At 43.4% G+C, this 26,752-nt stretch overlaps 8 protein-coding genes across 8 annotated transcripts; 1 reads left to right on the top strand and 7 right to left on the bottom strand.

Moving 5' to 3' along the window:
- Positions 1-3,346: 3,346 nt before the first annotated feature.
- BDB00DRAFT_235985 (uncharacterized protein) lies at positions 3,347-4,067 on the bottom strand. Its single transcript, XM_053116595.1, has 4 exons — positions 3,906-4,067; positions 3,636-3,824; positions 3,474-3,556; positions 3,347-3,400 (listed from the first exon to the last, which is right to left on the bottom strand). Exons 1-3 carry the CDS (start codon positions 3,924-3,926, stop codon positions 3,476-3,478), a joined length of 291 nt encoding a protein of 96 aa, XP_052981765.1. The 5' UTR covers positions 3,927-4,067; the 3' UTR covers positions 3,347-3,400; positions 3,474-3,475.
- BDB00DRAFT_235963 (uncharacterized protein) lies at positions 4,036-6,251 on the bottom strand. The gene is made up of 2 exons (XM_053116594.1): positions 4,229-6,251; positions 4,036-4,156 (listed from the first exon to the last, which is right to left on the bottom strand). Exons 1-2 carry the CDS (start codon positions 6,129-6,131, stop codon positions 4,146-4,148), a joined length of 1,914 nt encoding a protein of 637 aa, XP_052981764.1. The 5' UTR covers positions 6,132-6,251; the 3' UTR covers positions 4,036-4,145.
- Positions 6,252-7,831: 1,580 nt separating this feature from the next.
- Positions 7,832-11,091, bottom strand: BDB00DRAFT_954247 (uncharacterized protein). Its single transcript, XM_053129634.1, has 9 exons — positions 10,598-11,091; positions 10,418-10,517; positions 10,081-10,340; positions 9,740-10,019; positions 9,592-9,665; positions 9,285-9,515; positions 9,043-9,207; positions 8,353-8,432; positions 7,832-8,294 (listed from the first exon to the last, which is right to left on the bottom strand). The coding sequence occupies exons 1-9, from the start codon at positions 10,638-10,640 to the stop codon at positions 8,178-8,180; spliced, it is 1,350 nt and encodes a 449-aa protein (XP_052981763.1). The 5' UTR covers positions 10,641-11,091; the 3' UTR covers positions 7,832-8,177.
- Positions 11,092-11,469: 378 nt separating this feature from the next.
- On the bottom strand, positions 11,470-12,057 carry BDB00DRAFT_898942 (uncharacterized protein; the record flags this gene model as incomplete). Its single annotated transcript, XM_053128540.1, has 2 exons — positions 11,470-11,813; positions 11,880-12,057. 2 exons carry the CDS (start codon positions 12,055-12,057, stop codon positions 11,470-11,472), a joined length of 522 nt encoding a protein of 173 aa, XP_052981762.1.
- A 2,080-nt stretch (positions 12,058-14,137) lies between these two features.
- BDB00DRAFT_813573 (uncharacterized protein) lies at positions 14,138-14,655 on the top strand. The gene is made up of 3 exons (XM_053122772.1): positions 14,138-14,344; positions 14,470-14,549; positions 14,639-14,655. Exon 1 carries the CDS (start codon positions 14,180-14,182, stop codon positions 14,339-14,341), a length of 162 nt encoding a protein of 53 aa, XP_052981761.1. The 5' UTR covers positions 14,138-14,179; the 3' UTR covers positions 14,342-14,344; positions 14,470-14,549; positions 14,639-14,655.
- A 5,341-nt stretch (positions 14,656-19,996) lies between these two features.
- On the bottom strand, positions 19,997-20,389 carry BDB00DRAFT_235701 (uncharacterized protein). Its single transcript, XM_053116593.1, has one exon. It carries the CDS (start codon positions 20,313-20,315, stop codon positions 20,115-20,117), a length of 201 nt encoding a protein of 66 aa, XP_052981760.1. The 5' UTR covers positions 20,316-20,389; the 3' UTR covers positions 19,997-20,114.
- Positions 20,390-21,925: 1,536 nt separating this feature from the next.
- BDB00DRAFT_235584 (Metallo-dependent phosphatase-like protein) lies at positions 21,926-24,016 on the bottom strand. Its single transcript, XM_053116591.1, has 4 exons — positions 23,082-24,016; positions 22,811-23,007; positions 22,504-22,714; positions 21,926-22,396 (listed from the first exon to the last, which is right to left on the bottom strand). Exons 1-4 carry the CDS (start codon positions 23,871-23,873, stop codon positions 22,010-22,012), a joined length of 1,587 nt encoding a protein of 528 aa, XP_052981759.1. The 5' UTR covers positions 23,874-24,016; the 3' UTR covers positions 21,926-22,009.
- An 89-nt stretch (positions 24,017-24,105) lies between these two features.
- On the bottom strand, positions 24,106-26,571 carry BDB00DRAFT_898910 (WD40-repeat-containing domain protein; the record flags this gene model as incomplete). The annotated part of the gene is made up of 7 exons (XM_053128539.1): positions 24,106-24,974; positions 25,072-25,415; positions 25,491-25,705; positions 25,779-25,911; positions 25,992-26,033; positions 26,103-26,173; positions 26,253-26,571. 7 exons carry the CDS (start codon positions 26,569-26,571, stop codon positions 24,560-24,562), a joined length of 1,539 nt encoding a protein of 512 aa, XP_052981758.1. The 3' UTR covers positions 24,106-24,559.
- Positions 26,572-26,752: the final 181 nt, after the last annotated feature.

Genomic DNA, 26,752 nt, shown 5'->3' with positions numbered 1-26,752 from the left:
TCTTATCATTACCTGGCATATATGCTTTTTTGGTGAGCTCTTCTGCGCTGTTAGCTTTGATAAGCTAAGCCGACAGCAGGTTGTGATTTAGTTTGGATATCTTGGATGATCTTGTAAGGTCTTGACAGTGTGTTCGTCAGGAGATAGATTCGTCGTGAGAGTATTTTGAAAAATGAAAAGAAGCTTTCGTGCCGATGCATCCCGCGTGTGCCGTCGAGGTGTTGTGTTGATTTACAAACGGGTATTTTTTTCTAAACTACTAAAAACATACACTATTAGTTTTTCCAATCATTTGTTACACTTACCACTCAATGAGGGGACGACTTGGAGCTGAAAAATAGAACATGTGTGATAAAACAACGAAAGAAAGAAAGAAATAGAAATTGGGAAAATATGGATTGTAGGTTCTTGTGACAGAAAGACCAAATGGATGATATTTTCGAAGGCAAAGGTTCTGTCTATTTTGTTAAAGTGTGTTATAGTTAGTATACTCGTCACATAGTAACAGCGCTTCCTTAATCTTAACCTACCACATTATCTGCAGAATTCAAACATTTTTGATCGCGTATAATAGCGGTTTCACACGTCCAACGCACACGGCGGCCATTAGTCTTGTCGGTTTGGGATCCAGAATGAATCGTTTGATAACATCCAGTTCGACAGCTGTGCATGATCGAGCAGTAGCTCTTGAGCACGCATATGCCTCGATCATTGAGCCTCGATCATTAATAAGAGCATGACAGCTTCTTGTCACCGTGTTGACATTGTATGGTTTTTGTGGGTCTTGATAGCGATAGCCTCGGCGCTGATGCTGCTGCTGCTGCTGCTTGGCTTGGGAACTGCTGAAAACCGTGACCATTGCGTGTACCGCTTGACTTAATTATTAAGGATAGCTGGATCGATTGTCCGTGTTGCTGGATTCGATGATGACCGCAATTATTGGATATGCTGCTTGCTTAACAATGTTGGTGTTTGTCCTCGATGGGTTGTCGCCAAAAAACCCAATGACTGTTGAGTTTGTGGATCGTCTCAGCACAAAATAAGTTGGTTTGATACGAGCGATCCCCCTGGCTTGTTGTGTGTGCTGCGTGTCCAACGCTATATCTGTAGGCTTGTCATTTGTTGCCACCAGCCACTAGAAGACCCAAATGACATGTGTTTAAATTTTTCCGTGTGTTGACAGCTGGTATCTTCGGAATCGGGCTAATTGCTTGTATGGCTGTGCGTGCTGCTGCTCCAGCGCTTGGTGGTTACTGCCACTTCTTGCCGCCGCCATCGAGTCGTAGGTGGTAGGTAGTCACGTAGATAAACGTTTCCATGCATTTTGTTGCGGTGTTGATTATTGATGGTGGCTCACCAGGATGGTCGTACCGCGTGTGCTCCTCAATTTTCTTGTTTCTTCATCGCTTGTTGCTTGTGGATGGGCCTTGACATGGTGTAGTCAGTCAGATGGGTTCTTGCTGTATCCAATGTTGAAAAAGGGTGCTCCGTCGCTTATTGTTGACCAACTTGGTACACTTTGGGTCAATCCATTGTTTGTCGCATTCAAACTTGCTCGCTTGCTTGCTCCTGGTAACTGCAGCCTCACATAAGGGCCGCCAAACCCTATGTGCCTCCTCCATGGCCGAGTCCTTCTGCTTTCGCGCTTGAAGATGGATGGTGAAATTGACCATGTCCGTTGACTTGAGTGATAGAAAGAGACTGAAACATGGTCGTCCACGTTGGTTCAAGACTTGTCCGATCTTCAAAAAGATTTGTTATCCAGCTTCTCCTTGACTACCATTTGCCGCCTGAGGTTGAACTTGGTTGTCTGATGACTTGTGAGATATATGGCAATCAGCTTGATAGTTGTCGCACTATTGCCAATCGTGATCGTGGGATTGATGTATCGATAGCCCCCGCAAGAAAGTCTTGTGCTTGGTAGGCGTCGCTGTCTTTTGCTCAAAGCATCGTTGATCATGCCAGTTTGGTCCAGGATTCAAAAGGTCGGTTTGACTTGGATCGATAGGTAGGGACCAAAGCGGATGTTGGATCGACGCCGCTTGCTGAAATTGTCTTGTTTGTCCGAAGAAATTCACGTCCTGAGTATAGCCGACGGTATGCCAAAAACCTGGATGGTGCTACCTTCTTGTGGATTGTCGTAGCATGGTACTTTTTTGTCGGGATGGCACAATGTTGTTTCGCCCGGTTTAACATGGCAGCAGCAGCAGCAGCGATTCACACGAAGATCAACACGATAAATACGCCCTTGGCTTCTTTGAGAGTCACTCGAGAGAGATAGGTTCGGACCGTTTGGATATCAGGCGCAACAAGAGCACCGGATTTTGCCGCCAAGGAACCAGTATCAAACCAAAGACGGGATTCTCCACTCCTCCAAGTGAAAAAGATTCCCTTGAACACCCAGGTTTCGCCTCCAAGAAACCAGGATCAAGCCAAAGACGGGATTCTCCACTCCTCCAAGTGGAAAAGATTCCCTTGAACACCCAGGTTTCGCCTCCAAGAAACCAGCATCAAGCCAAAGACGGGATTCTCCACTTTCCCGTGCGGAAAAAGTTCCCTTGCCACAGGAAAATTTTTCCAAGCCGCCAAAGGCGGGCAGTAACCATCACTGGCACCACCCGCCAAAAGAAGGACAACCCCAGCTTCAGGTATCCAAAAAGCAAAAGTGCAAGGACGGGGTTGGACTTAGATGGCAATGACACCGAACTACTGGTGCCGGTGGGGGCTTCCAGGGTAAGAAGGACGAGGATAACTAGGCAGAGCATTCGGTAGCAGGGATTGAGGGAACGTTGCTCTAGTCACAAGGGCTTACGCAGGAACATCATCGCACATCAGCTGGAACAGACTAAATGACAATCCTTGAGGAAGAGGGATAAAACCAGCGAAACTAGCTCCTATCCGTCTTCTCCATATCACATCCGACCTTTAGAAAAAGGTGCAGATGCGATACGAAGAAGAGGAAAGGCAATAGAAGGATTTAGTTAGTGGAATCTTTTCTTAGATGCAAGAGCTTCCTTAATAAATAAATATGCCACAAGAATTTGTCAAATGGTACATACCGTAATAACCACGAAAGCTTGCAAGCCTTGATTGCCATTTGTTGTCAAGAACCGCTGTGGATGTGCTTCGATGATGTTTCTGCTGCCTATCTAGACCAGAGCGCTGTTCCCCTCCCCACTACACTAGCTGTGCCATCCTCGCTATCCCCATGTGCCCCTCATACCCTTTCCACCCCCGGTGGCTGTAGCCCAGTGTCATATACCAATGCCGCGGTCATTTACCTCTGCTAGTGGGCCATCCACTGGGGTGCCTTCTAAAACCGCCCCGCCAGACGGTCGCCACACACACAGTGCAGCAGGCGGCAGCACGCACACAAAGGCCGCAGCAGCCCATGACCTATCTTTTTATATTTGATTAATAAGAGGCACGCATGCGAGATTCGAGCTAATGATATTACATCCATTTATATTTACCTTCATGTCCTTCCCGAACTAATCTCCAAAGCCGGCCACAGACAAGACGACCAGCCACAAACGAGCACGAAAGAAAAAACAGCCTAGATATGGGGAAAAAAGTAATATGATTAGATGTTGATAATAATTTTGGTTGTTAATTGCCGCACTAAAGATACATACCGTAAACGCTTTCCACACCATCGCGTCAGTTGACGCACCGGAAAACGCCAAAAAGAAGAAAAGCACGCACAGAACGCGACAGCAGCAACGCACAACAGGAACACCAGAACGGAAGAAGAGGAGGATCAGGAGGAGGAGGAGAAGAAAACCGACACAACCACGAAGCACCGAAACGAAAGAAAATACAGCCTAAATACGGGAGATATAAAGGAAAATGATTAGATGTTGATAATAGGTTTGGTTGTTAATTGCCGCACTAAAGATACATACCCTAAACGCTTTCCACACCATCGCGTCAGTTGACGCACTGGAAAACGCCAAAAAAGAAGAAAAGCACGCACAGAACGCAACAGCAGCAACGAACAACAGGAACACCAGGACGGAAGAAGAGGAGGATCAGGAGGAGGAGGAAAGAAACTCGACAGAACCACGAAGCACCGAAACGAAAAAAAAAGAAACTGCCACACCCACATCGCACCAAGCTGCACACAGCAGCGCGCAGGACAACACCTACTGGTCAACTAAAGGAAACAGAAAAAAAATCATTAGAAAACAACCCTTTATTTCGTGTCATCACCAAGTAAAAAACTTACCGATCAAATCGTCGAACCAGCCATCAAGATCTTCTGCCTCAGCGTCGAGCTGAGCATTGAGAGCAGCAAGATCTTCTGCATCAGCGTCGAGCTGAGCACGGAGAGCAGCAAGATCTTCTGCGTCAGCGTCGAGCTGAGCACGGAGAGCAGCAAGATCTTCTGCGTGAGCGTCGAGCTGAGCACGGAAAGCAAGATCTTCCGAACGGAGAGAAGGGAGAGAAGAGACGGAACAACCACTGTCATTTTCCTCGGCCTCGGCGGCAACTTGAGCACGGATGGCATCAAGATCCTCTGACGTGAGGAGCGGGAGAGAAGAGGCGGCGGGTTCTGGGGTGGCGGTGGTGGTTACGGCGTCGGTGGTGATGTCAGATTGGGAGGGGTTGATGAGAGCTAAAAGCTCATCATCGGTCATCGCTATATAGCGTTGGAGGTCAGACCGAGTTGGGGATTCACCCTCAACTTCCATCGGCTGCAAATCGGCAGGAGAGTCCTCGGGAGAGTCCTCGGCTGCGCGATATTCCTCACCATGATCAGGCAGGGACACGCCCAAGGCGGTATGCCACGATCGTTCTTGTCGTGATGGCAGGGACGAACGCACAAAAGTGGTCGTATGCTCATATTGCAGGGACGAACACGCCGAAGCGGTCGTATGCTCGAAAAAGTATGGATTTTCGACAGAAGTATCACCTTCATGCCGCACATCAGAAGCGTCCGCCAACAAAGCCGAAGAAGGCATTAAATTGAAGGCTCCAACATCATACGACACAAAGTCATACGATGGATCCTCCATCTGCACATTTCGATCAGAGAGCGTGTCGTCTGTGTGTTCTGGCAGGGACTGACGCGCCGAAGCGGTAGTGTGCTCTAGCAGGGACTGACGCGCCGAAGCGGTAGTATGCTCTTGCAGGGACGAACACGCCGAAGCGGTCGTTTGCTCTAGCAGGGACGCGCATGCCGAAGCAGCCGTATGCTCTGGAGTTTGCAGGGACACGCATGCCGAAGCAGCGGTTTGCTCAGAAGATGGCAGGGACGAGCACGCCGAAGCGGCCGTATGCGCATCTGGAACAGACAACGAAGGCATCGCGTGGTTGTCGACAAGTTCAAGAACACGGGAGCCATGCATAAGCAGAGGGGCCACAGGCTGATCTATCCTCACTTCAGTAGAGTCAGAATTACAGGAGCCATGCAAAAGCAGAGGGGTCACAGACTGATCCACGTCGACAGGTTCAGGAACACGGGAGCCATGCAAAAGCAGAGGGGCCGCAGACTGCTCCATCATTACCATAACCATGTGCTCATCTTTCACAGTAATTGCATTATCGACTGTTGTTATTGATTGGTGCGGCTGAGAGACATGAGCGGAAGCCGCAGCAGCAGTCGGGAGCAACGCGTGGGGCTCAGGATTCCTCATTGCACCCAGGTGCTCAGCACGTCGCGCGGGCACGTACTCGGTTGTCAGAACACCACGATTAACATCAGAGTCAATCTCCCAGTCAATATCCCAGCAATGATAAATACATACCGGATTAGAAGAACGAGGCTGTCCACCATACTTTACACTTGGCCGACGGATCGCATGCACAGGTTCAGTGGCAGTAGTTGAAGTTGTGGTGGCACGTTGCGTGAACAACGGCGGCGGAGGCGGAGGCAGCGGCGGGAAGTCTAATGGCGGAAATGGCCAAGAGAGGAACAACAACAACTTGAACGGGGCATCAAGAATCCATGTGCGCACATGAGTGCAACACTCGGCACGGACGACAAAAGCCACAAGGGCAACGGAAACAGCGATGACAGGACGGGACAGGGCATATCGGTAGATAGCGGCCACTGTTTCCCCAAAGATACACAGCAAGATACAAAGCAGAACGAGCTTGGCGAAGAGGGCGTCAGATACGGTGATCATTGCGACAGAATGTAGTAAAAAGAAGCTGGTAAAGAAGAAGACCAGTGGGTTGGGCAGGCAACACTTTCTTATCAGTCGCCGTGCGCAGCAGATTGAAGCGCCGACACAATTTTCGCGTGAGGTGTGCCTACAGCACCTTTTCACCTCTCATCGTGACATGGTCTTAAAAAAAGAAAGCGTGATTCTTTCTATGCTGCTGTTTAGTAACCGAGCAAAGGCAGATAACTATGGCGACAATCACTATGAGAACAACGCTGTTTATTGCTATGATACGACGCTACTGGTTTCTCAACGTATATAAAGCGAACGTTGCCACCAAAACGTTTGTTCCTTTTTTTTTTGCTTTGCTGCCAACATTTGATAATAATATATCCTTGCTTTTTCGTAAATGAATAGATGAGTGATACGTGCAATATTTTATCGGTCTGCTAGTACATGAGAAAGTATAGACTGGATTTCTCAGGATCGCATATCAGAAATAAGAAGCAAAAAAGTGGTGGAGGAACTGAATGTAATAGCAGGTGGAGAAGCCATAGGGACTCCCAGTAAGGGCCCGGGTACCATACTTAAGGCCGACAGTACTAACTTTTCCCAAAATGGTCCAAAGCATAACTTTGGGTCATTTTGCCACTTCTTCATAATGTAGTAGTTTTAAGTTCATTAGTGCGATGTTTTGATTGATTTTTCAACGGCTTGTGTAGTTCCGAAATGAACTACTCAATGATACTTTGCTAACTGTTCTGAGGATATCTAGCACGATTCTTTTCGCCACTACATTCGGATGATTTGCACATTTTACAGCGCCGTTTGGAACGCTTTGCCGGAAGACCATCAAGGATGCTTCTTGGTGGTGCTTCTGATGTGCCGGTTCTGTTCCTGGCTCCTGTTGCTGTGATCTTTCTGTATTGATGATTGCTTGTTGCTGTCATTAGTTAGATAACATTGGCAAAATCTAAAAACCAAGACCTTATAGCACTGAGGTTACTGTCGTCTACATGGCACAACAAATAAGAAGGATGTGCATGCATCTAGTTGCATAGCCAACCACCACAAAAGTCGTGCTGTCTCTGCTGGTACGCATAGCAGTTTCTGCGAGCTTGTATGATACATTCCCACCATAATTTTTGTCACCCGCCACTAACACACTCTTTTCTGTTTTCCTTTTCTTTTGTTTTCTTTATACACTGCGGGAGAATTGGGAAGTGAATTAAAAATTGAAAACTTGAATAAAACTTCAATCTCATCCTTTAATCAGCCTTGAAAAAACACTTATGTAGAGGTGAGTAAAGGATAAGAAATTAAAGCCTCACAGACCGGAATTAAAGGATGACAATTAAAGGGCCGATGCCGTGGTGTATGAGCACCCCAGACCCAAATTATTTGCCTATATTCGGACGCCGTACGGGCCTCTACAAGCTCAACGGAACATACCCTGTGGCCTCTGCGGTGTCACGCCGTGCACACCGTAGAAATTATAGTATGCTCAGCCTACCATAGCACCAGCTTTCTCCCGTCCTCCATTTCGACAATGAGCAACCAGGAGCCCCAACCAGAGCATCTTTTTCCGGTAGCATACAGTATTATATATATGTATCTGATTTAAATTATGAGGATTAACGCTCAACGCAGTATTGAGAAAATAAGTAACAGAATAGGTGCTTATTACACACGATAAAAAATCATATTCGCATAACAGGTCTAATAACATACAATGTATAAGTAAGCATAATAAGGATTATAAAAGAGCTCTTGATTTACAACGGCGTATATACATTGCTGGCTCTATAGTGTTTCTTCTGAAAGTACTGCATCTGGCAGAGAAATATCTTCGTCAGGCATAGTATAATCTACTGGCGGCATATACTCGTACATCAGCTCGTCATGTTCCTTCTCAATATCCTCATATGTCTCAGCATGGACAAAGTAAACGTCTTCGTCATATTCATCGTCCGCATCGTCACCGTATTGTTCGTCGTTGTCGATCTGTGAAATTTCACCAACAGTACGCGGTTTGCTGCTTCTGATATTACATTGGAGACGTTCAGCTTATTCCAAAAGATCACCAAGAATAGCTTGCCACCCATCGTCATGCGTCGCCTCTATGGCATCTTGAATGGCGCTATAACGTGCTGCAGCGTATGCTTCCAGATTCTTTTCTTCGTCCTAAGTGGGAAAGTTGAGATCACAGTATGGAGTTTCAATGAAGTACCATAGCATTAACCTCGATCATTATCAGCTCTTCCTCGGCGCGCTTAATGTTCATAATCTCTCTGAGAACGTCGACGTCGTTGCTTTCTGCTACAGTTGACCCCCGTTTTTTGCACCTCTACTTTTTGCAGGTCCTCAGTTTTTGCAGCTTTTTTTGGAGGAATCCCGTTCACCACTTAGTAAAATTGCAGTTTCCTCACTTTTTGCATTTTGCAGCCCAAAATGAAGGACCTGCAATTTTCCGCTTGTAATTTTCATTCTATTAGAGAGCGGCGACGCTGAGAATCGAACCAATGATGTTTCTTCTGGCTTTTCTTGCACAAATCATCGCTGTTAGTCATGACTGCACCTACTAGATTTGTGTAGTGCATTTTTTATAGTGATATAATACTGATAGGCTGCTTCATTAATTCGTCAGTAAGCTTTTCCTATGTTTCTCTTTTTGTCATGATGTATGGTGTGAATAGTGTGTATAAAACAATTGCAAAAAAAATTAGGTCTTTTTATTTGAAGTTGCAATGTAAAAGTAACCTCAATTAAGTACTGATGTTCCTTACTTGGTTCACATAATTGACACTAGGTAGGCCAAGCTATAGTCAGCCTGTGTAACACCCTTATACCCGTCCTCGCTTTTTGCAGTTCCCCGCTTTTTGCAGTTTTTTTCACGAAAAACCGCTACTGCAAAAAACGGGGGTCAACTGTATATGGTGCTGTTCCCAAAATCGTGTCTCCAGATGACAGACATCCTCCAACTGGACTTCAGGCTCCAACAACAGATGGCAAGCAGCATTGTATAGCTTTAATTGCTTTTCAGCTGCAGTGCTTAGTTTCTTGATTGCGCTTCTAACTTTCGTGCTTACTCTTTCGCCTGTTTCATAATTAATTAATTATATCCATCAGCAGCGCTTTCTCATTTTTACACTTCAAAAAACAGATATACAATACCTATTTTGCCCTCTCGATTACGCAGCTGATCATACATCATCTTACGCGAGATTATATGTGATTTTAGTTTATACAGGCTATCTTCCTTTTCTCGCTTTGCTTTTGCTTCTTTTGCGCTTGCGTATTCTGTGCTATTTATCTGCCATCTTCGTTCAGGCATTAGCACCCTTTCAAATTCTGGTAACATTGTCTTTAGCGATCTCGAGCTTTCTTGAGAGCTTTCGAAGCAATCTAAATTTCTCGTCTATTGATGATAGCAATAGCTTAATACGCATAAACGAAAGGGAGTAGAAATCGTTATACATACCTGCTTCCGCCATAGTCATATTGGCACATTTATCTGGATCTTGAAGCTCCCTACATAAAGTAATGCGCTCCGCTCTAATGATGTTTTCCGAATGGTTTAGTTGTCTAAGTATTTTACAGTACTCTACAAAAACACTTTGTAAACTCACTCAACCGCGTAAAAATGTTCTAGTTCTTCATAATACTGTATTTTTACTGATAGAGGTTTGATACCAGTGAATATAGTACGATCTTTCGATTTTTTATGGACGGTATCTTTGTACGTCTTCCATTCTTCTTCGAATCTGAGCTCATCTATCTTCCCGTCCTCGTTCCACCACCAGCATGGCGTACCGCCGGAAGCTACAAGGGTAGCTCTGTGTCGCAAGTATGCAGACGCTTGTTCGATGATTGCCTTTGCCCTTTTCGTCCGTTTTTTAAGCGCGTAACCTATCGGTACTATTATGAGTATCACGCAATCATTTATAACTTCATTTAAAATCATGCATACACATATTGATTGTAGTCTTGGCTTTCGAATGACCAATCGCATGGTGTAAAACGAACAGACGTCTCTTGGCGCTCATTTGTCTAGTCATTGAGACAAATCCTCCAAGGTAGGACCAAAGACGCTCAAGTCCTTCTCCATCTGTCAGTCCAAAGCCGCTTATGAATCGTGGATGATAATCGACCTGGCGAGACATTGAATGGGCGTATGCATGGAAACGTAGACGGCCATCTGTGATCCAGCTTGAGCAAAATTGGGAAATGCTTTCTAATGGTGCATAAGTAATTAAAGATCAGTTTGTTTACCGGATGCGATGATATTCTTAGACACGGCAAAATACCTTAAATGATGGTTCAAAGCGACAACCAAGATCATACAAAATATTGACATCTTTGTATCCCTTAGTGGCAACAGCAAGCACAGATAGAGCATATTTGTACCTATACAAAGCTCAACATGTAGGTGCATATTATACGCTAGGGATTATAGACTGCATGCATGTAAAAAGTATTAAAATTACTTTTCACCAGAAGCAAAGATATTCGTAAACTGAAGTGGAACATTGTGTCTGCCGCATACACAGCCTACTATTCCACTTTCATAGAACTTCTCGACAGCATCAGAAACGGACGTAACAGCTTTGAGCTCACTCTCGCAACGCTTATTGACGGCATTGGTGACTTCATGCTTTTCGTAAACGTCATGCATGTTATCAGCCGAGAAAAACGTCGCTGCTTCAGCTTTTTTTGTATCATTTGCATGTGCTTTGCGTCGTCGCAATTGCATGTTGCCATCGACTGCGACGAACAGTTTTCCTTCCTGTGTAAATTGTATATTGAGTCATTAGCTCATCAAAATATCATGACAGCACTAAATTATAAAACGAGAAGGAGACCTTGGGACAAGCCAGACACGCATCTCGCTCCATTGGAGTATTATTGCTGAGCTCGTTAACCATTTCATCCGTCACTTTTTCTTTCAGCTCCATGTATGCTGTATGTGCATTTCCTAAAGTCTTTCGAATTCTATCAGGATTCTTTATTCCATAAAATTCAAATGTATATACAATACATTAGAATAACTGTTATGATAAGTGATTTCGCTCCATTGTGTTATCATCTGATTATTATATTAGCAGTAACAGTACCTCAAACTTGTGCACATAAGAGCAAGCATTTCCAAAGGCTTGTGCTGCTAAATGACCTTCAGCCAAAAGCGCAGAATAGAAATCAAGCAATGGGAGATGAAATGCTGTCCTCGGCGAGGCGGGAGATGACGGAAACAAGTGATGGTAAAGCAAGGTTGAGGCGTCTGATTTACATTCACAGAATGGTATTTTATAACTTTTAATGCCTGTTTCGTATTGTTTTCGACGGCATTTATAGGAATGTTTTAGCAGTTGTCCATATCACAGTATGTTTGGTAATTATTAATGCAACGTAATGCGTTACCGGTAATGAAAACGCAAAGGATCTCCCGTTCCTTTGTTTTATCGCATGTAGTGCAGCGCGCGTCGAAAAGCGGAGTCGTATCGGCCAGACTATAGTCGCTACTTCCCTTGCACTTTACATAGTCTTTCGGTAGCACCTTAAAAACCTCGGACCAGTTTTCATCAAGAGCTTCCAATTTCCTTTTATGTTCTTCGATGTCATGGTCATTCAGACGAAACACTGTCAAGCCTTCATTAAAAGCGCTACCAGGACCGTCATAGTCGAGATCATCGGTTTCTCCGTGATCTTCGCGTTACAAAGTATATGTTATCATAAGCAAAGATTTAGTGTGCTTATAAGCGAATCAGTTACCTAATTGATCATGCTGTGAATTTTGACGCGTATCTCTTATAGTGGGAGCAGAAGCTACAACTGCATCGTCACCAGCATACACTTTGCGGCTTTTCGTTCTCGTTTTCCCATCGCTCAACATCGTGGATTCCACTAGGTCCATGGCGTCGTCTTCGTTGAACCGATCGTTAAAACTCATGATCTAGTGCTAATAAGATGGTGCGGTCTGTTGTTTGTTACGTTGTAGCTAAGAACCTTCAAAAGATTATTTTTCATTTCAGTTCTCTATATTTATATTGCAACACATATTAAGTTGATCACTTCTGTTTATTGCTCAGTAAACGTGCAAGTTGACAAAAAAGTACCACGCGCTTGAGGAAAGCTTCTTTTCCTGTAGTTTTTTTATGACGATCCCCTAATCCACAATTTATTTTTGTACACAGAAGTACGTTATGTAATAGGGTAAAAATGCTCGGATGCTAGGAACTGTTTCAAATTTCCTTGCTTTCTAAGAGTATTACTGTGGTTATTTCCAAATTGCACGAAGAAATCCTCCTAATAATTTCATCATTCTCGCTCCACCTCTACCCATCTACCACCACACCGTCTAACTCTTTTTGTTCTATGCGGTTTTTTTCAGTTATGGACTCATATTTTTTGTATATGTATAGTATCCTTGTCCATGTTAAGGAACGACCACATGTCCCCTAGCGCAGATCACTCTGTCTTCCACAGTAAAATCATGATCTGTAATTTATTAAATGAACTAACATACCTATTGGATGCTAATATGTCGCTTTTATCAATAGCAACTTTTTAAAATGTGCTAAACCATTTAATTTAAAACTTTTCAAAACTAATTTGGCCATTGATAAGGGCATCATACAGCTCTGACCATCTCTTATACGGCATGTCACTCGGGCACAAAGCAGTATCTGCCTTTTCGCCAAAATCAAAACCGTGAATTCGCACCCCAATGTTTCATTTCTGTAGCGAATTATGCCACCGTCTGACACCCTCTTGAAACCTTTCCACGGAAACTTTGTCGACTTCGTTGTCTACATACATTCCTTAACAAGTATTGATACATTGATAACTGCAATGCAGGCACTGCTTGTAACATACTACAGAGTTCAACCATGAGGTCCTTAACCGTGCTTTTCTTTTTGGTAGGCTTTCTGGTCAAACGAGGGCCTGGCGAAAACGAATAATATACATTAGTAGCTCCTTTTAACAATGCTATGGTGTGTTAGCGATAGTTGCCGCCTGTTGTTCCTATAGTGACAGATTGTTGTTAAGAAAAGCTAATAAATAGATAATCCTTTTTCTCAATAACGTGTTACTATCACAGTGTATGATAGTATTAACCTTGACAATGTCGATGGAAGTTTGGACGCCCTCCCATCTTATTCAATGCGTTCTGAGCTTTCTCTTAATAGTTGGTATTAGAACCTTGAATATGAGCATTTCCAAGAAACAGATTTACTACTTTACATACTAGATGAGACTATAGGTGTAGTAAGCATCCAATCGGTCTCAAACTGTGGGGAGACATGAGCGTGCCGACATTCCATCCTATGGCCACGCTAGCACGGTGGTTAACCGACATGATCTCGCGTCTGAAAGCTCTCCCAAGCTGCTGACGAACATCTAGATCCATAGGAGCCGGTTGCTCCATCATATGGTTTATGCGCTTGACCTTCTCTTCAAGCTTTTTCTGGTGCTCCTCGTTCATGCGAGCATAGATCGCAGCCAGTTGAGCAGTTGTCGTTGTCAACTCTCCATCGTTATACTGTCTGATAATATCTTCCCATTCTATATACTAGATAAGTAAAAATTCTCATTTTACCTATATACAAAATAGCAAACCTTCTCGCTCTTCGTCAGTGCTATCTTGAGAAAGGAAGTGAGTTAACGCGTCCAAGTGGACCACTTTTTGGTTCCCTTAGGGCGGTAATATTTGTCGCTGGAAGCAGTTGACTGCTCTGGTTGGGGTTCCTGGTTGCTCAATGTCGAAATGGAGGACGCAATGTAGTGAGAATTATTCTGAGAAAAAGAAGGTGCTATGGTAGGCTGAGCATACTATAATTTCTACGGTGTGCACGGCGTGACACCGCAGAGGCCACAGGGTATGTTCCGTAGAGCTTGTAAAGGCCCGTACGGCGTCCGAATAGAGGCAAATAATTTGGGTCTGGGGTGTGTATGAGGATGTCTACAAGCTCGCATCCCAATCACAACGCAAAAACATTTTAAAAAGGATAATACGATAGTAATTATACCATAATAATAGCTCACATTGAACATTGTTTATTTCAAATAAAATGAGAAGAGAGACGAAAGACAGAAAAGAAAAAGATAATCAAGAAAGAGAGAAAGAGAAAGGAGATCGACCACACAGAGAGAGACCGAGCACAACCGAGCACAGAGAGAGAAAGATAAGTACTCCTCTCATATCATACAATGCTGCACGTCTTCTTTTGTAAACTCTATTGCCACAGTCAAGGCAATGAAAAAGAAAAAAGATATGAAGAACTATCAGTTAATTCTTGATACTTTAACGTCACCAGCAATAACATATCACTGGTACTGTATATTGCTAGAGAGTATTTACCTCGGACGAGTGTTGTCCTCCTCTTCTTGCTCCTCGTCGTCACCACCGCTGCTGGATGACTCGTGGTCGGTCTTTTCCAGCTAATAATAATAAGTGTGTTGTAATAATGATAAAAGAGTATCATTTTGTATAAAATATAAAGCATAGGAAATGTTGTTTTGTAACTTACACTTATACGTTTGTGGTATTGGTGCTTGTTGCCCCATTTATACTGCAACAGCCATTTCGTTGCCCACGAGTTGACGCATTGGTCAAAGTGACCATCAAATGCTTTGCAATTGACCTCTAGCATCAAAGCATACTTTTTTTGTATGCTAGGGTCAATTAAACTCCATGCCGTTGCAAGAGAAATGCCCTCCTCGGTGATTATCTCTTGGATATTCATGGTCGTTTCGAGCATGATGTTTGTCATGGCGTTGCCACACAGCTCTTCTTCGTCATCGGCAAAGAAGTGTAAGGCAATGAACTGCCTCAGAACGTCTGTGCTCGAATCTTGAGCCTGGCGACGGTTGATCACTACAACGAACGGGCGGACAAGTATTGGTCTTGTGGTAGTGACGTCTCTCTAAAATAGTAAGAACAAACATGTCAACATTGACAGCAATACACTCTATGGCTCTCTTTGTACACGATCTTCCTCCCTCTTTACTGTTTACATAGATACTTTTTCTCTGTATTTCTATGGTGTCCCAACATAAAATCAATAAAACTACCGTCTCCATATCTCTCTCTCTCTCTCTTTGTTTCTTCTTTTCCATTGTTTCCAATCTATTCTTTCATTAACTGACGGCAACACTATTACACCGCCTTCCATAATGTAGAAACCATCTAAACATACTGGTTCTTGTTTAGTAGGCTCCTGCCTATCTCCTTGCTGAAGGTGTTCAAGGATTCGATCCACTGTTACTTGGATCGTGTCGACTTTCTCTTGCAGCTGGATGGCGACTGTCTTCAGCTCTTGCAAATTAGCGTCGACCTCCTTGTTTATTTCATCGATTCTTGTCATGAAACTCTTCACTAAGGAGATTTCAGCAAATAATGCTTTTGTTGTTATAGCTTTTCCTGTTTGCTTTACGGTAGTATTATTAATTGCTAAAGTGAAAGGTACCAAGGCAAAAAAAACGCGAGGGAGAAAGGAGGGAAAAAACGAGATACAAAACAAATATTTTTTTTTACTATCTTTAAATCAGTGATGCTGCTACCATCTTTTATTATGGTGCATCCCGTTTGTAATCGCCAATGTTTCAATTTTTTGATGTTTTACAAGGCCGCCTTTATATTGCTACGCCTATGCGCCTATGCGACTTCATTTTTTTAGAAGAGAACTTGTAGACCTCTTTATCTGTTTCTTCTCCAGACATATTGCGGCTGTACGTCTCAATGTACACTATCTGCTCTACTGGTCACTTAGGTCACAGAATGCACAGAGTCATGGGCTAAACACAGAAAAATACCTGTGTACGCAAAGACATTAAATACGGCACGCAATTCTATTAGCTGAGAACGATCCTGGCTTCGAATCCGGCATAAAGTTCAGTACCTTAGCCAAAAACCGGCAAAAGCGGCCAAATTTGATGGCTGATATGATAACTTTTTTGTTTACAAACAAATAGGTAAACCCGGGTTCAATAACTATTCTAAAGATGCTAAAGAATGATATTTAAATAACAAATAAGCAAATCATCAACTTATTGAACTTTTATTAGAGTTCACTTTTTGGCAATCATAAAGGGGATGCACCATAATCATAATCGCGTTCTCATTTTTCATGATCCAGCACACAACACGCTGTAATGTCTCAGTATTATTAGTATTATTATTTCCACTCTGGTCAACGGATTTTCCACGATTTGCTGTCATTATTGTTTATTTAAAAGAAATTTGCGACTCGGTACACTTCAACATTATGAAAAATCAGCTGGCAGAACATTCAAAAACATCAGGACAAGTGAAAGCGAAAGCAGCACACCAAGTAAAATCTGTGGCTGGTGTAAAAAGCCTATCATTATGTCGGTTTATTCAGCGCACCGCATCATTTGTCGTCGAAAATACTGAAAGGAAAAGGGCAACATCCCAAAGCTGTCACTGGATCGTCGTCCTCATCGGCTGATGTGTTGTGTGTAGAATTTATATTGTTACTACATATGGTACTTGCGCAATATCACATGTGTTAATAAGCCTGATACCTTGTAATAGAGATGAACAGCCACCTCAACCTCTATACCTTCACTACCGAACGAATCATCATCAGATTTGGTGCCATCGAGTGCAGACGATAGCATGTACATATCTGTTGTATCACAAAATAACTCGATATCTCCAAGTGCAACTCGTAATAGCACATCGCCGCCATCATCCACTTCACAGGAACAAAGAAATGACGGAACAAATATGGGTGACGATGTTAATCTAGACGATTTCGATTATGGTGATGGTAAAAAATAAGAAGATTCCGTTTTCCTATACAATTTAAAAGAGACTTGCTAATTACTTGTTGTTTCACTGTAATAGTCAACATACCTATTAGTACTACAAGATCGGGTGGCCCAAAAGTTTACGCATTCCCTACGGATGATTACAGCCAAGATCAATTGATGATGTGGAGTGTAATGTTGCAACGTATTGTGAATAACAACAATATCACGAGACGAGGCCACGGCGAAATACTCGGTTTTTGTAACCGCTTGATATCTCGTTTCGATTAAGGTAAAAAGTTCAAAGATCATACACGCCAACCCTCCTCCTTTTATATATCATACATGATAGACACTTACCTTACTCCCTCTTTTAAGACCGCGAGCACTTATTCACTCCATATAAATCGAAAAAAGGAGCGGAAAAGTTCTATCCCGTGAAAACACAACTATTTGATGTTTGTATCAATGGGTGCAAGATGTACGACACTGATGACACGGCTACATATTGCTCCCATTGGAACGAAGTAAGATACGTTGGTGATAACAAGAAAGCACGTGCTAGAATGGAAATGCTTCCAATTGGTGAACAACTAGCGTACATGATTCACGATGAAGAGACACGAGAAAGTTACTGTACAGGAGCCGTTTCCGACATAGGCATGGTGTATACAATGATATATTCGACGGTGGACTGTATCAAGAGCTCGTAATGGGACGAAATCTTTTTCAAGGTGAATTGGATGTCGCTCTTGCATTATATGTGGGTGGCTTCCAACCGTATACCAACATAAAACATACAATGACCATTGTACATGTGGTTGTGTTGAAATTCGATCCTAATACTCGGTAAGCAGCCATACTACAAAATCTGAGCAGGACTAAGATTGATTGTTCTATTATGCCTATATTATCCTTAACATCGTCCATGTAGGCATACAAACAAATCCATGCTTCAAATATGCTTGATCCTGGGTCCATTGGCTCCAAGAGATATGACGAGTTTTCTTCAGCCTATAATAAGAGAGCTATAGCACTTGGAAAAATACGGGATGGAAGTCAAGGTCGGAAACACCAGTCTGCACGCAAAGGTGCATTTGCTGCTTGCCACTGGTGATATGCAGGCAGTTAAAGTATTAGCATGCCATATGGGACCTACTGCAACATATGGCTGTCGCATATGTCTTGTTGAAGGGGTACACCCGGTTGAAGGAGGAAAAGGCGTGTATTTTCCTGATTTCAGCAACACTGTCAAAAGATGGAGGAAAGCTGATGATTTCAAGAGGGAGGAAAAAGGTATACTTTCTTTTTGATTATGATGTGTGCTCGTTATCAATCCACGTAAATCATACCCGTGTGCTATAATTAATGTACGCACTTCCATACTTTTGCTACTATAGAAAGGACTAGATGGTCCGAGTCCTTTCACTGTGTTCCAAACTTTCCTCTCTCCAGATTTTTTTGGTCTTGAAGAGCTTCATCTTCTGCCGCATGGCATAGCGCACCAGTTCTTCGATTTGCTGCAAGAAAATACAATCATGCATCAGCTACAAGACGGAGCCCTTTTGTTATCGATCTTGACGCTGTAATGAAACAAAAGGAAAGCTCTCGTATGGATATCCCGACGGCGTTCGACAGCACATGGCATAGTTTGACCGACAAAGGGAGGGTCAAAGCCGTCGACTGGTTATAGTTCCTTTTGTACGTTGTCCCCACGCTGGTTGTGCCGCAAACCGATGATAGTGTTGCCAAAGACGCTACAATGTGCCCTCGTGAGAGCATGTCAGAGAACTCTGCAGTTTTCTCACACAAGTGACGATATCGCTAATATAGAAAGGTAATTATCCGTACAAAAACAAAACGAAAGATAAATGAATAAAGAATACAATAAGACTAATCAAGGTGGTTTACATGTGTAGTGATATCGAGTTCTGGCTTGACTATTTACGCAGTCAACTCAGCACAAAACAAATAAATCTCGAACGTTGTCGCGACAGCGACGACGAAAGTAGTGTCAATAGCATTAGCAACAGTAGCAGCATCAGTGACGATAATGAGTAAATAGTACTATGCGTTCGTGTATTCACTGCAAATCAGCATTACCTCGCACACGTTCCTGATATGCTACGAAGGCTGGCATCATTGCGTTACTGTTCATCCCGGTCGTTGGAAAGAATGATTGCTGTATACTCAAAGAATAATTACCACGTACTCGGTCCCTGGTCAGCAAGCTGCGAACATAATGAAAAAATGGCAAAATAAAAGTTAACTTGACGCGGCAATGATAGCAGCGTTGATACAGAAGAAAAAAAAAGGTGCACGACAGTCGACGAAATGGGCTATATTTCACGCCTAATCCAGCTGACCCCTTTTCTCTGGAAATCTGGGGAAAGTTACATAATGCCAGTTTCAGGTCATTAAAAACACTTGCAGGACTCAGTTATACTAAAGTCAGAGACGCGCTTGTTGCCTATGTGAATCGCAAAGGGATAAGGTACAGCATTTTGAACGAAGATTCAAGTACACGACGGGTCGGCTCTGGAGAGACCAGAAAACTTTTGGTAGCGTACTTACCCACCATGACCGATTGCGTGTTATGTATAATGTGAGAATAAAGCTTGATGATATTGACATGTAAGAAAAACCTACTTACCTTATAGAAAGGAATGATGACTCGTGCTTTTTGTGTTAACCCATCCGTTACCCTTTTCAAAAAAGCATCAGCAGGTCGTGGCTCGGTTTTTGCTCGCTGTTCCCACTTTTACTTCGGGAAGGTGTACTTCTATTTTGTGCATAATCAAGGCAACGAAGACCGCATATTGGCAGTTGTTGGGCGCTTCAACCCCACGATCGATAGTGACAACGGGTTTGTTTACTTGACGCCATCAGCAATGGCCGCTGAACAGCTGTTCGTTGTCGATGCTGACGAGATCTGCAACTACGCAGGTCTTTTGACGGGAACGTTTGGCAGGTCCAAACGCCACTACTGGATTTGACCGGGTATGGTTTCTATATCAAAGAGAAAAGTGATTTTGAACATGGAACGTTGAAGAACAATTTTTAGTCTTATAAGTCATGCTACCCTTTCCTTACCCTTTATATTCATGTGATTATGCTTTATTCGCGTTTGCATGCTCATAAACAAGAATCAAAAAATTTTCGGCCTTGATTTCAAGGATCAACCTTTTCTTTCACCTTTACTCAACCCTTAACTAATGACTATCCCTTGACTTAACCTTTGGAGTCTTTGCTTAGTCTTTGTCGGCCTTTCCGCAGTGATAGAAGCTTCTGCTTTTCTTTGTTGTCCGTGCCTTGTTTTCTTTGTCTCTCTCTTTCTCTCCATTTCCAATTTGATTGGACTCTACCGACTTCCCTTTGCATTTTGGCCCTAGCAGAACAGGCTCGCCATAGTCTCTGCAGCATTGTTATCATCAAACTTGGAGGCCCTTTACTGTTCCCTTGCCATATATGGTAATGTTGACTCTAGTGAGCCAGCATGACATTTCATGTCACCACTCTTATTTTTCTCTGATAAACAAAGCGAATTTGTCATGTGAAACAGCTCTTAACAAGCGAATACATTGATTTGTGTCATATCCTAGGCACGGTACACTGCCAACTCAAGGCTTTGCGCGAGTGCAAACGGTTGTTGCTAATGTAGCAGGCCAACCGCCGCGACAAGCCAGGAACCTTTGTCGTTAAATTGCATGGAACTACGTGCCATGCCACATGTATATCGGTTCTACTCCTTCTTAGCAGCAACAGCAGCAACATCGAGCCAGTCGCTGCTTTGGTAACAGATTATCACATTAATTAGCATTCTTCTGGTTTATAAATGACGCGTATCAATAATGGAAAGCACATTACGGCTAACGTACAGGAGAGTACCAAGTGATGGCGACCGGCGTGTTCATTCTCTTTGTCAGGGTAGTTGAGCAACAGATCTATGTAAAGACTATTTAGCGGGTTATTTACCATCTTTGAGAGAAGTTACTCTGATACAAACTCGAAGCATCTAAAATCTTAAACTGCCATTTCGGCCTTTTGAAGCAGTGCAGGGGCTTAGAAGGTCATTTCGGGCGTCTGAAAGGCTGCAAACGACAACGAACAGCCACCTCACTGAAAGGGTTCCAAAAGCGATCACGCGCTCAGATGATTGACTTCGCTGATTCAGCAAGGTTGCTTCAAGTTGACAAGCGTAATAAAAAGGAGGTGCGAGAACGTAAGTCTATTATATTTCTTTACATACTGTAAATTACAATTAGGAGTTTTCTGGGAAAAGAAAAAGAACTCGCCCGTTTTTCTAATGGATTGTCTGATAGAGCAAAACGAGCAGTATCAAGCTCAGAACCGAGAGCGACGTTCGTCGGAAATGCTTTGGAGCACTTTAAAATGCTTTTAAAGCCTTCGAAAAGCGTCAGATTACAATCTCAAACGACCGCTGCGACCTGCTCCGGGCGCCTCAAGCTTATACATGTCATACCGAAAAGGCTCACAGGAGCACAATATTGGACAGAAGGCGAACCACAACCTGCGTATACTATTGACCATCAAAATGCGTTTTTCAACCAAGAACAACAGCCATTACCGCCGATGTATTTATGATAATAATAACAACGCTATTTGCTTCTTAAAGATGATTGGGAAGAAATTAGGCTGGCATGCATATGCGTAAAAACCATGTAATAATCATGCCGCTGCCAAGTAGCATATTGACAATGAAACCTTCGCTTGCGTAAATTCTTTAGTTCAACCCGTCTGCTTGCGAATAGCGCTCCATATCATGCTTATACTCTCCCGCCCTCACCGCTCAGCAGCCCACTTGAGCACAATAAAACATTCTTTAGCAGTCCTAGCACAAGAAGTTACTGTAATTCCTTGAAGGTTCTATAACATCTGTCATTAAATTGGGGTTCGTATTTGCTATTGAACAAGTACTAGACTTTGAGGCACATTAGTGTCCTACATACTTGAAGGAGATTTGTATTATAGTCCAGTAGGTAGCAAAAAAATATGTATATAGTTGTCGAAAATGATGTGTACACGAAAAAGAGAATTAATATGATTTTCTAAAATTATTACATGGTGAAGGGTGGGATGGGGGGGGGGGAAATAGCCTATACTATTCACTTATTCTGTTGTTGTTGTTGTTGTTCGATGCGACGAGTCTTGACACCCATCATATTAATGCCACACGCATGCTCCTCCACCGGTTTCCTTCTTCCCTTGCCGCCGTTGAAAAGCACATCCGGATCATAATCACAACGGTGCTCAGAATTACCAGCGCGGATACCACATATTATGGTATATTGACACTCTTCGTCGCATTCAGGCACATACGGTGAAGACTTGACACGATGATTCCAGTATTTGTCAAACATTACTCCAGATTCTTCTTCCATCGAAACAGATACATTGTGCCACCACGCGGGAGTTAGTGGGGTTCTTGTGTCGTGCAATGGCGCTGTGGATGAGTTGTATGCTTCTCTTGCAGAGTATTCAACGTGCCAATTCTAGTAGGAAGATTTGCATGTTCAGTTATTTTGAATGTCTTGCCCAAAATTCCTCTCTTTCTCCAACTCCTGCTTTTTGCGTGAAAAAAATTAAATATGATATTTACAGGTCCATTGAGCCAGTTAGGCGCTTGATCCAAATCGGCAACGTATGTAATAGAGTCAACGACTTCAAACGTTTCCGCATCCACTTGGTACATTCGGAAACCAGGGTTGATCTCGTCAAATGGCGTGATAGACGGTGCCACATATGCCATCGATATCGCGTTTTCAGCTGTTTGATTCTCGCCCCTACGGTAAAAGACTTGATATTCGTCCCTGTGATAGAATTTTGTTTGTGTAGCTACATTTAGTAACACATTTCTTATTTTTCCCATATACATAAATGGACACAAGACTCTACTCCCGACTTACTTGTGGGTATGACCGTAAAACTGACCAGTAATCACATGTGGTGAATAGCGCTCAACGATTTGCTGGAAATAATTCGAGTAGTCATGGAAGCAAGTGATATCTCCAGGAGCAATATGGCCAATGATCCACGCACGCTCGCCCTTGTCCTCAGACTCTTGCAGCTGTTCAATCAACCATTCCAAGATACCGTTTGGATCCTAATCGTACAAGTACCAGAAACTTGTTAGTAGCTAGAAATTATTGTTTGGTACGTAAAACACTCAAAATTAACCTTCTCCATAGGATGTTCATAGAGCCACCAGTTCATGGTATAGCAGAAATTCGTGTTCAGGCTGATTAACTTAAGACCAGCCACAGGCCGTGCGACATAGCTGGCACTATCTTGTTCGATATGCGATATCGTGTGATGCGACAACCATCCTCGCCAGCTTTGTGCCAAACTGTGATACAGCCAATGCAGTCGCAAATACTGCCGCTCGTTCTCAATTGGGATCTTTGATGTCTTAACAGGAAACATGTTCGTTGGGGCTGCCTCATGATTGCCCACTGCGGGATAGAGCATCGTATTTACCAATTCAGGTGAGTCAAAGTGCTGATGCAGCAAGCTGTAGGAATGGTCCTGGATTAGCTGGGTCTTGGTGGTTGGCAATGTGGACCAGACTTCGTGGGGTGGAACATCGCCCGTCAGAATGCCAAAGGCGATATTGGGAGCTACGGTAGGAATAAACTCCAACATGGATTCAAGCATACTGATAGGTGTATCGCAGCTGTATTCACCCCACAGAGATGCCGGTTGTGTGATGTTAGTATAGTCTGTGTACGCAGGGCGACAGCAGATGGGTTTGTCACAGAATGCTTCGGAACCAGGCTCGTATTCAGGGTCCACGTGCCAGTCGCTGAGCTGCAATACATTAAATGTCCTGCCAGAAGATGGTTTATGCTCGGGGAGCTGTTCTGGTTTGGGCTTTGGAAACGTAACGTTCCAAGGCTCGACTTCTGGGTATGGACAACTGTTCATTACCGCTGCGCACAACAAGTGTCCGTCACGGCCTGAAACGGTCATAGTCTATATTCCATTTTTAAAAAACGAGCATTCAGTGTTCCTCCTCTCGAAATGAACCTCTGTCAACTTTTCTGTAACACCTCAACTACTTTCACAATCACATTTATGGTCAGTTCCCAAAATAAACTACCTTTAGAACTTTACGAACGATCGGTGCTTGTTCTTTGACCACACCAATGCACTAAAAGCCAGCAGCATTGCTCGTTAGCATAAACACACAGAAATATATCACCGATAAGGGTGGAGGATATACGTACGACGTCTGTATCCACTTTCTGTGTCCGTCGACATACGCTCACCAAGGTGGCAATAAGAAGACTCTCGGACATGTAAGAAAGATTTTTGACCATTTGCAAGAGAGAAATGCACTTTGCGCATGACATTGCCTGTGTGTCTGCTTGGAGCCAATCTTGTGTGGCCGTATACAGCTCGTCCTCAACAAGCGCTTTTGGCTGTCGAAACGGTATCTGTATCTCAATCGACCTTGCAAGACCAAACAGACATGATACAGAGACAAGCGCCAAGGATGATAAACGCATGAAAATATTCAAAAAAGAAAGAAAAGGGAAAGAAGACAAGAGCGACAAAAGAAAATGCAGCAACCGGTGGGTTGGGATTTAAAAGAAATCATTGCCCCTGGAGTCAGATGGTCATATGGTTTTGTTTTGCCTTCCTTTTTATTATTATTATATTTTAGCAGTAGCAAGTTCAGGTAGTTCTATGATCTTTGTACAGTTTTTGACACCCTTCTTCAGGCGCAACCAGCGCCCTGACTTCAGCTCCTGGCCAACACCCACGGCAATGACGGTGCGGTTGGATGGAAACACCGTCTTAATTTCGATGCTGTTGACAACACCCGCAACGGCCACCTGACCGACTTGGCTGAAACTCTTATTGTCCGGTGCAATTTTCCAGAGCCGCACAAATCCATCCCACGAACCAGAAACAAACAAGTCGGAATACCGCAGCGATGCGATCGCCGTGATCCAATAAGCTGTATCGATTTCTCCTTCGCTCTCGCTCACTGTTGTGTTTACGCCATGCGCAGGTGAGATGGAGTACACTGGCTTTTTCCGTCCAATATCCCACAATGAAATGACGCTACATAAGAAGAAGAAAGTCACGGGGTTTCGAGATTAATATGCATCGAATAAGGGAACATGACCTCATCAGTCCATAACAGTTATAATAGACATACCCGCCATCACCGCCTGTTACAAACATCTTTTCGTCGATCTGTGCAATGCAGTCCAACGAACCCTCGGCAAACTTGGGGGCACCATTCTCTTTTTTCTCCTTGCTGGATATACCACCGCGATACACCAGCTGTGATTGATCCACAATCTTCCACATTCGTGCCGTCTTATCACGGCCGCCAACAGAGACGCATCGCTCGCGGCCAAGGGTATCGATATCGCCAATCTGGTCTTGATGGCCAAATAAGGTTTCCATGTATGCACGTTCATCCACGTTCCACAGCTTGATCGTTCGGTCCCATGATGCAGAGTACAATTGATGATGTCCTTTACGGAACGCCAGGCCCTTCACACATCGTTTAGTTTTACTTTCTTTCGATCCCCCCCCTTCCTTCTTGTCAACCATAAAATCAGTGTTTACCGAAATTGTGTCTTTGTGTTGCTTGAATGCAATGATATGCTTATCTTCCTGCACAGACCAAACATTAATGATGCGATCGCGCCCGCCGGTGGCAAGATATTCACCGTCAGAGCTCATCGCCATGCACAAAATGTGGTCTGTGTGTCCTACATACTCCTTGACGCCCTTTCGTCCTCCTGGGAATGTGTGCAGCTTTTTGAATGTTTTCATATCCCCTATATAACGTAAGATGAGTATACGCACGAATTAGACATATGCGAGTTGCCAACTGATCTCCTTTCACCTTACATTTAACGATAGAACCGTCTTTAGATGCGGTATAGAGAATAGAGCCGCTTTCAGAAAATACCACCGAAGTAACCGCAAGCTGATGACCTTTTTTGCTTTGTATGCTGTTTTCGTCAATGGCTGCATAATCAAACTATATAAAATAGTTAAGTGGGTTAAGACATAATCTGTAATTTTTCTCTTTTCCTGTCTCAAAAAAAAACATAAACTTACAGTATCTGCTACTCGTCGATGAAGTCTGCCTTCCAATTCGTCCTATACATGATAAAATCAATATCGCAGTGTCTGGTGCCGTTATATTCCATGAATGTAAGCTATATATACCTCGTCCTTCTTTAATCGTTCTGCAATTAAATCACGATCTAAATCGGCAGCATCAAAACCACCGAGATCCTCTATTAAAAAAGCAAAGATCAGTTAATCGCGATCATGAACTCTATATATTAATGTGCGAGATCCGTATCGAGTTCTTACCGTCAAGACCTTCTTGAATCTTTCCCAAATAAGCCTTCGCTAATCGAACACGTTTCTCGGCAGCTGTTTCTTCAATCTCTTCTTCCGACGATTCAGAATCGCCACCAGATAGATTCATTGTGTCAATGCCTCCTTCATCGTCGTCACCGTTTTCTTCAACGTCACTATCGTGTTTCTTTCTGCCATTCCGTTGTTGTTGTTGTTGTTGTCGTGAACGTTTCGGTGCTGCTGTATTCGTTTTGTTTTGTGATCTACTTGCTGCTCCAATACGTTTTCGCTTTCGTGTAGTTGTGGGGGCACTGAAGAAAGGATCTTGCATGGTTGTGTATATTAGATAACTGCAAAGAAAAAGTTGTCAAAAAGAAGGAATATAAAAAAATTTAGGTTTTTGGCGGGCCTACAAGGTCCATTCAGCCACCGCTACCTTGGCAACAATCGGTAACCACAGCAACCATATCATTCCGCAACAACTTGTTGTATAGCACTACTTGTTATTTATT

This window comes from Zychaea mexicana (assembly GCF_025766255.1).
Source record: "Zychaea mexicana strain RSA 1403 chromosome Unknown BDB00scaffold_20, whole genome shotgun sequence".
Taxonomy (NCBI): Eukaryota; Fungi; Mucoromycota; class Mucoromycetes; order Mucorales; family Lichtheimiaceae; genus Zychaea; species Zychaea mexicana.
The sequence above is the reverse complement of the archived record's forward strand: the minus strand, read 5'-3'. Positions and strand labels throughout refer to the sequence as shown.

What these genes read in the sequence shown, in the direction of transcription:
- BDB00DRAFT_954247 (XM_053129634.1), bottom strand. Translation starts at nt 10,640, where the DNA reads ATGTTCCACTTCAGTTTACGAATATCTTTGCTTCTGGTGAAAA. An exon ending in ATCTTTGCTTCTGGTGAAAA is followed by an intron (nt 10,518 to 10,597) that starts GTAATTTTAATA and finishes AGCTTTGTATAG; the next exon opens with GTACAAATATGCTCTATCTG. An exon ending in ATTTTGGGAACAGCACCATA is followed by an intron (nt 8,433 to 9,042) that starts TACAGTTGACCC and finishes GGGGGTCAACTG; the next exon opens with TAGCAGAAAGCAACGACGTC.
- BDB00DRAFT_813573 (XM_053122772.1), top strand. Translation starts at nt 14,180, where the DNA reads ATGAGAAGAGAGACGAAAGACAGAAAAGAAAAAGATAATCAAGAAAGA.
- BDB00DRAFT_235701 (XM_053116593.1), bottom strand. Translation starts at nt 20,315, where the DNA reads ATGATAACAATGCTGCAGAGACTATGGCGAGCCTGTTCTGCTAGGGCC.
- BDB00DRAFT_235963 (XM_053116594.1), bottom strand. Translation starts at nt 6,131, where the DNA reads ATGATCACCGTATCTGACGCCCTCTTCGCCAAGCTCGTTCTGCTTTGT.
- BDB00DRAFT_235584 (XM_053116591.1), bottom strand. Translation starts at nt 23,873, where the DNA reads ATGACCGTTTCAGGCCGTGACGGACACTTGTTGTGCGCAGCGGTAATG. An exon ending in ATGAACATCCTATGGAGAAG is followed by an intron (nt 23,008 to 23,081) that starts GTTAATTTTGAG and finishes TTGTACGATTAG; the next exon opens with GATCCAAACGGTATCTTGGA. An exon ending in TTTTACGGTCATACCCACAA is followed by an intron (nt 22,715 to 22,810) that starts GTAAGTCGGGAG and finishes ATTCTATCACAG; the next exon opens with GGACGAATATCAAGTCTTTT.
- BDB00DRAFT_235985 (XM_053116595.1), bottom strand. Translation starts at nt 3,926, where the DNA reads ATGGTGTGGAAAGCGTTTAGG. An exon ending in TGGTGTGGAAAGCGTTTAGG is followed by an intron (nt 3,825 to 3,905) that starts GTATGTATCTTT and finishes TCCCGTATTTAG; the next exon opens with GCTGTATTTTCTTTCGTTTC. An exon ending in TGGTGTGGAAAGCGTTTACG is followed by an intron (nt 3,557 to 3,635) that starts GTATGTATCTTT and finishes CCCCATATCTAG; the next exon opens with GCTGTTTTTTCTTTCGTGCT.